Source organism: Marmota marmota, unplaced genomic scaffold (genome assembly GCF_001458135.2).
Source record: "Marmota marmota marmota unplaced genomic scaffold, marMar, whole genome shotgun sequence".
Classification (NCBI taxonomy): Eukaryota; Metazoa; Chordata; class Mammalia; order Rodentia; family Sciuridae; genus Marmota; species Marmota marmota.
The window spans coordinates 15,918,629-15,931,355 of NW_026000241.1; the positions used below are offsets into that span (position 1 = coordinate 15,918,629).

The 12,727-nt window shown below is 43.6% G+C and overlaps 1 protein-coding gene across 1 annotated transcript in view; it reads right to left on the reverse strand.

Moving 5' to 3' along the window:
* Positions 1 to 12,727, reverse strand: part of Itga9 (integrin subunit alpha 9) — a 313,338-nt gene that overhangs the window by 32,609 nt on the left and 268,002 nt on the right. The window contains exons 24-26 of the mRNA XM_048794712.1: positions 8,976 to 9,101; positions 6,447 to 6,566; positions 1,922 to 2,023 (exon numbers count right to left, since the gene is read on the reverse strand). Coding sequence (XP_048650669.1) covers positions 1,922 to 2,023; positions 6,447 to 6,566; positions 8,976 to 9,101 — 348 coding nt within the window. The remainder of the gene's footprint in view (positions 1 to 1,921; positions 2,024 to 6,446; positions 6,567 to 8,975; positions 9,102 to 12,727) is intronic.

Genomic DNA, 12,727 nt, shown 5'->3' on the forward strand with positions numbered 1-12,727 from the left:
GAAAAAAAAAATAATCAGCTTCTTCCCCAGAACTCTTGATCCTAAAAATATCACCACGGTGCTCAAAATGGAACAGAAACTGATGGAAGTGGTATTTTGGAGGAAGATAGATGACTCAGAATCCTACAGCGGGATGTTAAGCAATGCTTTCCTGGATCCCACAGCTTAGTCCTCTATTAGAAGGCAACGTGCCCAGTGATTTTCATTCAGCTAGCAAAGAATTTCACCTGTAGGAAACCTATTAGTTATTTCTATTGGCACTTTTTTTGGGGGGGGTACCAGGGATTGAACTCAGGGGCTGAGCCACATCCCGGACCTATTTTGTATTTTATTTAGAGATAGGGTCTCACTGAGTTGCTTAGTGCCTCATTGCTGAGGCAGGCTTTGAATTCCTCCTGCCTCAGCCTCCAGAGCTGCTGGGATTTCAGGCCTGCACCCTGTGCCTGGCTTCCATTGGCTCTTGTTAACACAATTAAGAACATTTTAAATCTCTGATGTTGGGCATGTTATTTCATTCTATAAGACTTTTTAACCAGAGCTATTGCAACAAGCAGAGAACCACTGATTGCCTTAACTTCACATGGGATGGTCCCCATGGATAGTTAAACAGCCAGAAGGTAGGAGGAAAAGACAAAAAGCCAACTCCAAGCGACTGACCTGCCAGAAGAACTGATGCTATGGGGTGAAGGTCTTGGAAGGCCACTCTGTTCTGTTTCTATTAGTAAAACTAGTGCCTGGGCAACGTCCCCATGTGAATGAAGGAGCACATGTCTACCAATGGCCCTGCATTCCTGTACTGAGCGTGGAGTACCTGTCATGCAGCACTGTCGCACCTCACCTGCCCGGGTGTCCCCGCTCATTCCAGGTTCCCTGACATTCTCCTCTCTTACTCACCGACCACAGGAACACAACTAAGATTTTACTGAAATCTCCAAGGGTTTATTTTCTCATAGGAATCCCTTCCAGCCAGGGTCTTAAAAGCATGAACTTTGGTTTGCTCTGGATCCTGATATTTTAACATGTGGAGTCTCCAATGTTATCAGCAAATAAGTCAATAATCTTTTTGTGGTGTGTATATGTGTACGTACCTCATATTTATGAATTTATCAATTTTGTAAATTTGCCATAGCAACACTGACTCTTCCCAGAGAAGGCAAGTCTTTCTCTCAAGAAGGTATATTCCAGGGAACGGGATGAAAAACAGAAGTGCCCTGGCAAAGCTGCTTGTGGCTGCTGCCTCCCCTTCCTATTCCCCTTAGGATCTGTGTGTGGAGGTCAAACAACAGGTAAGTCCCCCTGTCTAGGAACAAGAATAAAAGCAGAATTCCAAGGCCATCGTCTTCTTCCAGCCTCTCCCTCACCCCGACATCTAAGCCTCGAGGTCTGCTGCACCCTCCCTTGTCCCTGATGCCTGTGTGCCAGTTGCACCTTCTGGAGGACAAAGGGACAGGTAGAGTGTGAAAGAGAAGGTTCCAGGTCTTGGCAACGTGGATGTGACTTCTTCAAGTTAACCAAACAGCTTGTTTTTAAGACACTCAGTGTTTGTCCATGGGGCAATGTGATTGGGAAGGCAGATGAGATTTTGGGGAAATGTCTAAGACACATAAAAATAGTCCTGGCTTCTGGGTGGAAATCCAGGCCCCACCAAGGGCACTTCCAGACTATATTTCCTTTGGCCAATCATAGCAGGAAACTTTCACATAACAATGGTGTCCTACAGAACATGCTAGCACAATAAGAACAAGCCATAGCTCTCCACGGGAGCCTGGAGGCCAAGGCAGGCATGGTCCTGGGTCTACCACAAACCCGACACCTTGGCTCCGAGACTTTCTTCTCCTTCACGTTCCAGCTCCGGGTCTCCAATCACCCAGCTCCCCTGGCCCTCTGAGGAGGGCTCTCACTGGGGAGGTGGTACACTCACCGTCATCTCTTCTGGGTTCCCATTAGCCACTTCCACCACCCTTAGGGCGGGATCCACCTTCACCTTGGCTCGAGCCATGAACTGGATGACAGATGAACTGTCCTGTGGAGGAAACAACAGCTCACCGTAAGATTTTCCAATGACAATGACAAATGATTTTTCCTTGAGAGGGACTGGGCAGAACTGAAATTCCAAGATTCCTTGTAGACCAGACAAGGTTTTTTTTTTTTTTTTTTCACTGAACTAAAAACTTCCCCATCCCGGGAATCCACATAAATGTATACTTCCAAAGTTTCTCTTGAGAATTTTTTTTTTTTTTTCCGGATGGTGGTAGATGCAGAAAAATGACAGTGTTTGCCAGTAATCAACACAGGCAAACTTGTGTGCTGTGGTTTCCAAGTGGTAAGACCCAGATATTTGGATGTTGATATTGATGGATTCACAAAGAGCTGAGGATAAATGTAGCTGTTTGTGTACAGCAAGCCCATGCCTGGCATTCCACTGAAGCCATCTGATTCCTATTTTATAGAATCTTCCTGCCCTGACCACAGCCCTCAAGCGCTTCTTTATAGGAGTTTCTTTTAACTCTTTGCTTGCCCTTAAATGAAGCCGTTTTGGGGACAAAGCCATTAGACATTAAAAAGAGGGCGTCTGATGGAGAGATTCAGAAGGGAGACACATCTAGCTTATAAATTAGGCCTACTAGAAAGGGAACCAGGGGCAGGGGCCACATCTGAGACTCGGGAATTACCTGCTAGCAGAAACAGAAGCCTTTCATAGGCTCAGATTCAAAGCCACCAATCCAGACAACCAAAAAATTTTGGCTCCAAAGCAGGGATAGAGAGGGAATTTGGAAAACATCAAGAGGAGGCAAAATCATGGCCGAGGAAAGGTCCAGGATCTTGGGGTTAGTGGTACAAATGGTGCTGCATTGACTGTGGAGCCGAGAGGCCCCTGGTTGCCATTGTGGAAATGAAAGGCACAGAACTAGGGTATCTGGCCTCCCCCACTGGATGGCCTGCGCTCTGCCAGCAAGATGCTTATTGACATGTCCACCATATTTACTCAGCTTGCCTGTCACTCTGGAGGCTGCAATGGTTTGGGGATGTCCCCCCAGAATTCCTGTGTTGGAATTCCCAAAGTCACATATTAGAGATATTTGGAGGTAAGACTTTGGGAGATAATTAGGATTAGATAAGGTCATGAGGGTGGGGTCTCCATGATGACATTAGTGGCTTTATAAGAAGAGACCTGAGCTTGCCCACTTGCTCTCTCTTGCCATGTGATGCCCTTTGTGCCAGTTTATGATGCAGCAAGAAGGCCCTCACCAGATGACAAGCAGATGCCAACACCTTGCTCTTGGACTTCCCAGTCTCCAGAACTATAAATAGGCTTGTACTCTTCATAAGTTACCCCATCTCAGGTATTTTGTGTCAGCAACAGAAGATGGACTAGTCAGAGGCTCTCAGATGCCAGCTTTGACTCACTTCTGGCTAAACCTACAGAGAAACAGGAAAGTGGAGGACTCTTCCTCTAGCCTAGTTCCAAAGGGGCTCTTTTTCTCATCTCTGCCCAAGAAACCACAAAGGATTTTAGTTTGTGTACTTTAAATATTGTTATTTTTAAAACAACCACGAAACATATTTCTAATTTTTTATAGACATGTTTTAATTGTGCATAGCAATGGGGTCCAGTGTGATATTTCTATACATGCATATAGTGTAAACTGATCAAATACAACCATTGTACAACCTCTCCTGAAATTAAAAAAAAATCATGTGGGCGCATGCACACACACACACACATATGGATATATAAAATACTGGAGATTGAATTCAGGATCATCTGACCTCTGAGCTACAGCTTTAGCTTTTTTATTTTATTTTGAGGCAAGGCCTTGCTAAGTTGCGCAGGTGGGCCTTGAGTTTGTAATCCTTCTCCTAAGAGACTGGGATTACAGGTATGCACCAAAACATATTTTAATGCTTCTGGGAAGCTAGTTGTTCAGAGGATTTGCTCCAGTGAACTACTTTAAGTGGCAAATAATTTTACATGCAAGTAATCTTTTAGCAATTTAATAGTTTTATAAATATGTGGTTTTATGTATCAGGGCAGACTGTATTTACAACCATGGATCATCATTATCAGTTCAGGTATTAATTATGATGATGTTTGGCCAAGTCAAAGGCCAAGCCGATGGGAGCCTGGCAGAGAACAGGTCCCTGGTGGTTACAGAGTCAGTGAAGGAAGCCTCAAAGATTAAAAGAAAAATTTCAAAGAAATCTGAATCCCCTGAAGCTTTGAAAAATCAGACCCTACATTTCAAATAAAAACTTAAGGTCAAAACAATAAAACCTCAAATTCCCTTGTCTAGGGCCAGACCTTAAGGTCAAAAGGAAAATAAACACAACTCTAGGCCCAGGCAAAACCACAAGGCTGGAGCTGTTCTCTGTCCTTAGGGAGGCTGTGACGTCCCTGAAACATCTGGCTCAGCTCCCTGTAGGAGCTGGCGTCAGGGGGACCCACACTTTGCATTTCAAGCTCCCTGAGCAGCCAGGGCCCCATCTGCCTTCCAGGTCAGCTGCATTCTAGGCTCTCCTCTGCACCTGGAATTTCTGCTGAAAGGGTACTTAGAGAATAAACCTCCATGGGTCCACGTTCTCAACTCTCTTGTCTGGGGCTCCACTGGCCTGAATGACATGGGGACAGCAGTCAGTGAGACATGTTCCTTGGCAAAGGATCATCAGAGGTCACTAGGAGAGAGCTGCAGAAGACCCAGCCTGCAGAGCTGCACACATGACTGAAGGGCAAGTGACAGCCATATGGTATAAGGGTGTGGAAGCATCATGGTGGTTTCTTGCCATCAGTGCTATCGATAGAACTCGGTGGACAGTGGCAAGAGTGAATGGGAAATTCAACTGTCAGCAATGTCATTCGTCCAGAAGACAGACAAAATAGGTAAGTCTACAGAATTACAGGCCCTCCAACCTCAGTTGGGGACCCATGCCAGGAAGGGACACCTGTGACATGGGGCTTCCAGATGATGTTGTGGAAGCCGAGGACGCTAGTGGAGTTCTAGTTCACGCCTGGTCTGTCTCTAACGCTGTCCTTTATAAGGGTTTCACCATGGAAGCACTGTGTGCGAGCCCAACTTCCCCCAAACCAGTTTTCATCCAGAGCAAGCCAGAACCTTACCCAGCTCTCCCTGGGCTTGTGGAGCCTGCAACAACTAAATATAGGGAGAAAACATTCCCCCTTGCCTGTCTTTGCAGGTCAGCATGTTATTGCTGTGTTTAATTTAAAGATGACCACAGAAGGACTACTGTAAGGATATTCATTTACCCGCTGATTGGCTTATCACACTAAACACATTTAGTCTGCCCAAAGGAAAATAAATAGAATCTTTGCGGCTAACATGCATATTTTGTTTTATCTTCATATGCAATTATTTTTAGAGCTTCTTGTTGGAAGGGATTTCTCATACTCGGCAGCACTTACCTTAAAACAAATCAGAGTAAATTTATATGATTCTTCAAGGGCCACCAATTCACTGATATAAAGATATAGATATAAGATATGTCCCCCACTCTGCAAAAAAATTTAACTTCTCTGAAACAAGGACCACCAATTCACTGATATATATATAGATAGATATATATCCCCCTGCCCTGCAAAAAAAAAAAAAAAAAAAAAAAAGAAAAAAAACTGGATTTCTCTGAAACAAGTAGTCAGCAAACTACATCTCATGGGTCAAATTTGATCCTCTGCCTGTTTTCGTAAATAAAGTTTTATTAGAATACAGCCATGTCCATTCATTTGAGTATTGTCTGTGGCTGCTTTTGCAATGTGACAGCAGATTCGAGCAGTTGCGAGGGACTATATGGCCTGTAAAGCCTAAAATAGCTCCCACAGGCCCTTTACAGAAAAGGTTTGCCAACCCTTGATCAAAAACATGTTCGCCAGACCAGCAGTACTGGCATCACCTGGGACACTATAAGACTTGCAAAACTCAGACTCTACCCACAAGGAATTAGAAATTTTTTTTCCAGGTAATTCTGATGTAAACTAAAGAATGGGGAACAAAATACCTGGGAGGCTTGTTAAAGTCACGATGCTGATTCAGTAAGTCTTAGGGGAGGTATTGGGGGTGGAACCCAGGGGTGCTCTACCACCGAGCCACATCCCTAGCCCTTTTTATTTTTTCTTTTGAGACAGGGTCTTGCTACCAAGGTGCCCAGGCTAGGCCTTGAACTTTCGATCCTCCTGACTCAGCCTCCAGAGCTGCTGGGATTATAGACATGCATCACAGCTCCCAGTTATGAGTCTAACAAACTCCCCGATGAAGTTATTGTCCTTACAATACACTTTGAGTAGTGAACATCTGATATTTTCCTCTTGCACCATCTGGAGAATTACTGATGGCACATGCCAAAACAAGTTTTAAAAGGAGCAGCCAGAGTGTCATGAGGAAACAAATTCAAATGCTTTTCAATGAAGCCCATGAGTGCAGGTCCTTAGGACTCACCTTCTTTAATATTTCTGTGTTCAGCAGCATGTAAATGTCTAGAGTGCGACTTTCCTCTTTGGTGAGAGCGCTAAGGTTACAGTGCATTGTTAGGCAAGAAATTCCTGGCTTTTCACAATCCTGAGAAGAAAAAAAATCAGAGAACTGTCAAATGATATAAAAGCAAAGTCAAAGCCACAACCATTTACAGAGCAGCAAGCTCTAGGGCTTCTGTTGTGGTGACTAAGTCAATTCCAAGCAGAGCAAATCAAACAGAAGATTCAGGGCTGAGGGTGTGGCTCAGTGATAAATCGATTGCCTAGCATGTTCGGGTGCCCGGGTTCCATGCCCAGGACTACAAACAAACAAAAAATAATAATGATAAGGATGAAGATGATAATAACGATAATGATACACAAGGCAATTACTCTTTGTCACCACCAGAGGGCATTCGAGGGATTTCCAGTCTGACAGGCACCAGAGCAGGTTTTAAGAGTCAAGCAAGTAGGGAAAAAAGCATGTCCCAAGTTAATCCTACCAAAAAGTTGGATTTCACAAAGAGAATAAATTTTTTTTAAGAGAAAAATATTTCTCTTTTACATATTCTGATAGTATCGATAGGTTGGAACACAGGCGTATTTCCTACATTATGTAATTTCTGCCTGTGCAGTAGCTGGTGTGTGTTTGTGGCAAATTTTTAGTTTAGGGGAAATTAGAGGGATTCCAAAGTTATGTGACTCTTGCTCAAGAAAACACAGAAATTATGTAAAAAGAAATAAAAATAAATTTAAACAAAAAGAAATAAAAACACATGAAAAGAAAGGTCAACTCCATTTTCTCTTTTGTATTGAAGGATCATCTGCCTTCATGATGCTTCAGTTGCAGGTGAAATTTATAGTTTGATACAGAGTTGTGTCTATCGAGAACACTTGGTGCTTTATCACTACATCTAAGGATTCTAAGGGCTTTTAAAAATAAAAGTACCAGGTGGTGGCACATGCTTGTAATTCCAGGGCTCAGGAGGCTCCGGAGGATCGTGAGTTCAAAGCCAGCCTCAGCAACAGCAAAGCGCTAAGCAATTCAATGAGACTCTGTCTCTGAATAAAATACAAAATACAAAATAGAGCTAGGGATGTGGCTCAGTGGCTGAATGCCCCTGAGTTCAATCCCTGGTATCAAAAAAAAAAAAAAAAAAAAGAAAAGAAAATGAAAAAGGAAAAATAAAAGTACCATCCTCACTTTGTATGTGAAACAATCCAAACCTTTCAAGTGACCAATAGTTGCACTTCTCCACTGTGGAAGAGAGTGAGGAAGGAAATGATAAACGTGAGATGTGCCAGGATGAAATGAAGAGCTAAAGAAACATAACCAGGATTGGGGCTGTGTGCAGCACGTGCCTAACACATGTGAGGCCCTGGGTTCAATCCCTAGCAAAAGACTAAAGATATAGGGAGAGAAGGAACTGAGAAAGCATTTCGATTCCATCTCTACCACCTTCACTCTTTAAAAATGCAGTAAATAGAACAAATCTCAAGTGTATATCTTGATACATTTTTACATATTTTCATACCTAGAGAATCACCACCCTGAACACAATGTAGAACATTTCTGTCAGCTAAGGGGTGCCTTCACACCCCTTCCCATTGGTACTCCTCCAGAGGAGCTCACTGCCCTGACAGGCAGGCCTGCATGCCGGCCTTCCGTGCTTCCTTTATGGTACGGGGGACTGAACCCAGGGATGCTTTACCTACCACTGAGCTACATCCTCAGCCCTTTTTGAGATCGGGTTCCACTCAAGTTGCCCAGGCTGGCCTGTGATCGATCCTCCTGCCATAGCCTTTCAAGTAGCTGGGATTACAGGCATGCACCACTGCACCCAGCTTAATTTTTTTTTCCTATTCCTGAACTTTGTGTATGTGAAATGGTCTAATATATTGGTCCTTTTGTCTTTGGCTTTTTTCATTCAGTAGCATGTCTGTGAGATTTACTTAGGCTGTTGTGTGCTGCAGTAGTTTCATATATTTCATTGGTGTGTGATATTCCAGGGCATGGATATACCACAACTGTTTACTCATTCTCCTATTGATACTTAACTGAATTGTTCTCTGCTTCGGTTATTATAAAATTGCTATTAACAGTCTTGTCCTATTTGTTCAGAAGATGCATGTACTTATTTCCCTTGGGGATAGACCCAGGAATGGCAATATATAGCTGGGTCATAGAATGTGTGTGTGTGTGTGTGTGTGTGTGTGTGTGGTTTTCCTAAGTGGTTGCACAAGAACAATTACTCTTGTTTAGATTCAGACTAGTTGGAGAAACATTTTACTTTGTGCTTGGAGGTTGAAAAGGTTCTCCCTTTGCCAGGCAATGGAATTTGGAATATAAATTCAACATTAAGATTGAAACCTCAGGCTTGTGATTTTATAAGTCGATTGATGAGAAGCAGACTCGGGAAATAACAAATTCCAAAGAGAAAACTGGCCTCTCATCTCAGTCTTGCCTTCTGAGGAGGACCACCCATGTTACCCTAGCCATTGGGCAAATCCTTACCAAGACTTTTCTTCCAGACTTTGTGAAAAAAGCAAATATTGTGTGGAAGATATTTTCTTGTTCTTGAGGGATGATGCAGGGGGTTGGGTTTTTCTGGAAAGAGCAGTTTCCTTTCTCTTGACCAACCTGAGAATGGAAAGAGGTTTGTCAGTATGGCTGATCCCAACCATAGGCCATGTTCCTGGAGTCCCATGTCATGAAGAAAGTACCAATTGAGTTTTTTTTTCCTCCTTGTTCATTCTCTAGTGGACAGGAATGGCTAAAAAGCCTTTTATTTTAAAGATGAGGGTCTTTTGTTGTATTGCCCAGATTGGCCTGGAACTCCTGGGTTCGAGTGATCCTCTGCCTCAGCCTCCTGCATAGCTGGAAGGTAGCTCACCCTGGGAATGCAGGTGCACACCACTCGACCTGGCTCTGGCTGAAAAGGCTTTAGGGCAGAAGCTGAAGCATCAATAGGGCCAAATAATAGAAAATGTGGATCTTACGTCCCTAAATCATTCAGATGAGATGGCACACAACATGTGAATGAGATGTGACTAGGAAACAGTAAGACTTGGAACACAATAAACTTCTTATGCTTCGTGATTTCCAAAGTACATTTACAAGCATCCGTGCAACAATTCTGTTAGGCACTGATATTAGAGTAGATGAGGAAAAAGAAACTTAAGTCACTTGCCAACACACATACAGTCAAGAGCCCAGGTCTAGAATTCAGGTCCTCTGAGACCTTAAGATCCATAAGAGGACCTTTGCCAGAAGATAGTCCTCTGCTAGAAGTCTTCCTAGAGCCCTCAGGGTGCTAGGAGGAGCCCTTCTGGGGAGGGAGAAAGTGCACTAATGCTGCTCTGTGCCCTATCTCTGCTCCAACTAGAGTATCAGCCACATATGATGCCACTTAAAATCAGAGTTCTGATTAAAAAAAAAAAAAAAAACGCTGGACAGACATTGCACTGAGCCAGACAGGGACTTCAACATTCGGTGAGCTCTTGGTGAGTCATCTGATTTTATTTCTGACAGCCATGGCAATGGTGCTGAGCAACAGCATTACGAAAAAACAAAACACACCCAAACAGTGGTGTGCAGCCTTTCAGGTGGAGTTCTAGAAGAACAGCGCCTTTTGACATCCACCTGGAGGAACCGTTGAACGAGGTCTTCTTTATCCATCACCATATACCCTGGTGATAGCTAAAGACTGAACAGGATGTAAGGCCAGACCAGAATGTTAGTAATTAGTAATCCATAATTTAGGACTGTGTTTACAATCCCCTTGCTAACTAGAATCATCTGTTTAAACTTTCCTATCTTTGATGCCTGCGAATAAAATATAGTGTGTTTGAACTTTCTCAAGAATGTTTCAACTTCCCATTTGTGCTAGGGTGCAGGGTTTAAAGTTTTTACATAAAGAAACTTCCAACATAAGAATGATAATCTTTTAATAATGCACTATAAAACGAGACCACCAAAATTCGCTTAATTAATCTCTGCTTTATCTCTGAACACATTCCAAAATTTACTATACATGTCTGAAAATAAACAAAATGAAGTTTTATTTCCTCAAGATTAACTATGAGAAAAATGAACGTTGCCTTTGAAAAATGTCTCGTCGTTTGGGACCCTCTTTGTCCTTTAAAAGTGCTCACAACTTGGGATTCTTTCAATTATTTTATTTGAAATGCAAAATTTGGGGTATATATATCAGCCAGGAATCTCAGGACTCAATCTTAACACTAGTTTGGGATGATTTTAGAAGTTACTAGAGGAAATAATGAAAAGGAGGCACTGAAGTTTAATGCATTTTTGATGATTATTTCATGGATCCAATTGTTTAAAGTTATGATAAATATTTTAAAGTTCATTTTAGAAAGCAATACACATGTTGTTACTGGGGTAAACATCATGAATATTTGCTTATAAGACAAATGAGAAAAACCACCACTGTGGGGTAAATGAATATTTGTGTGTTGCAATGAAATTTCAGACGCGAACTCAAAAAATTCTGCATTTCAAATAAGTAAGATCAAAGATGATATATTCTGGAAAACTTGTCTTAAAAAAGTGGCCTAGCAACAGTGCTCTCAAAGGATGTACATTTGAATACAAGTATTTGTGAGATGTGAGAAAATGGCCAGATTATTATAAACGAATGCTACTCTTCTACGATTTTGAGTGCACAACTACATAATTAAATATTATAAGTAGTTGACTATTCCTTTTTCGAACACTTTCAACTGAAATAAAATTTAGATTCCCTCTAATGCACAGATTGTAAGTGCAGTTTGATGAACTTTGACAAATGAGATCACCCATTAACACCCCCCCACACACACACACACCCCCATGTAAGTACGGAACATGTCCACGACTCCAGAAAGTTCCCACTGGCCCCTTTCCAGACTCTGATCCAAAAGGCAACCACGCTTCTGATTGTTATTAAGGGAAAAAAAGGTAATGTTCTCTTTTCGAGGAAGGGAGAGGGTTGTGATACTTGGGGGTGACACTCTGTTCAGGCACATGCAGTACCTGCTGGATGGAAAGCATTTGTCATAGGGCACTTAAAAGTTGGGAAGTGCATGCTCTGGCTCTTAAGCCCCATCCTCTTCCACTCTGAAGCATATGGGGCTCCACTTTCCCTGTTTGACCTCTGGAAGATGGTCTTCCGCAACCCTGTGAAGATCACAAGGCCTGGCCACCCAATCCATTTGGTCTGGGACGAGTCAGACAGAACTTTACAGGATGTGTGCATCCCTAATTGAAATCAGAGGTGGGGCAGAGTTCCTCCTTGCTCTACAAACTGGTGCTTTGGGTTTCCAGGCAGAGAGAGGAAGCAGAGCCCCAGCCTGGCCAGCTTCACTCATGTGCTTTGGGTGTGCAGAGCTGGCTCTGCCATCTGTCCAGATAGCCAGCAGAGAAGGACAGAGATCTGGGAGTGGCAGGGGTGGGGGTGGACTAAACCCAGCATCAACCTGAAGAGACAGAGACAGGCTCCAAGTTTACTTTTCCTCTTCCACGGGGAGTTTCGATGGGGGAGGAGTGGCTGTCAAGAGGGAAGTGACCATAAGGTGATGTGATTCCACATGACAATCTGCCCCTGGTGGAATGGAGCCTTGGCCAGTTGTGCTCCCGACTGTGGTTACACAGGAATCATTTTAATTGGGGACCCCCCCCCCACTTCTGGCAGGTTCAGGGTGGTCCCGTTTCATAGGAAGACTGAAGGCTGTTGGGTATTGTATGGGTGTTATTCAGACTGAAACTCAGTCCTTGACCAGGGTCATCGATGGGAGGCACTCTTCTGTGTGCCGGACAGATCACGTGACAGCCAAGATGCTGACAGCTAGCACCTGTCCAGCCCTTCCTTCCTGCGTCCTGGCTCTGGATTGCTTTCTACACATGCACATTCAGTCCTCAAAACCACCCCGAAGCAGGGGCCTTCATCATGCTGGCTTCCCGTTGTGGAAACTGGGAGGAAGGAGAGGCCAGGTGAGCAGCAGAGGTCTTGCAGCCAGCAGGCTGCAGAGTCCCACTGGGACACACACCATCCAGCTCTGGACCTGCCTATAACCACCCTCCTGCACTGCCTCTTAGGTCAGAGGCTGAGAACAGGGCTGCTGATGGGGTCAGGGAAGAGCGATGGGGGAAGGAAACCATCTCTTCCCGTTCTTACCCAGGTCAAAGGAACTATCAGCTGAGAAACCAGGAAACACTAGAGTCCTCCATTCTGGCACATTTCTCCCACTGTGTCCCCCCTCCCCTAC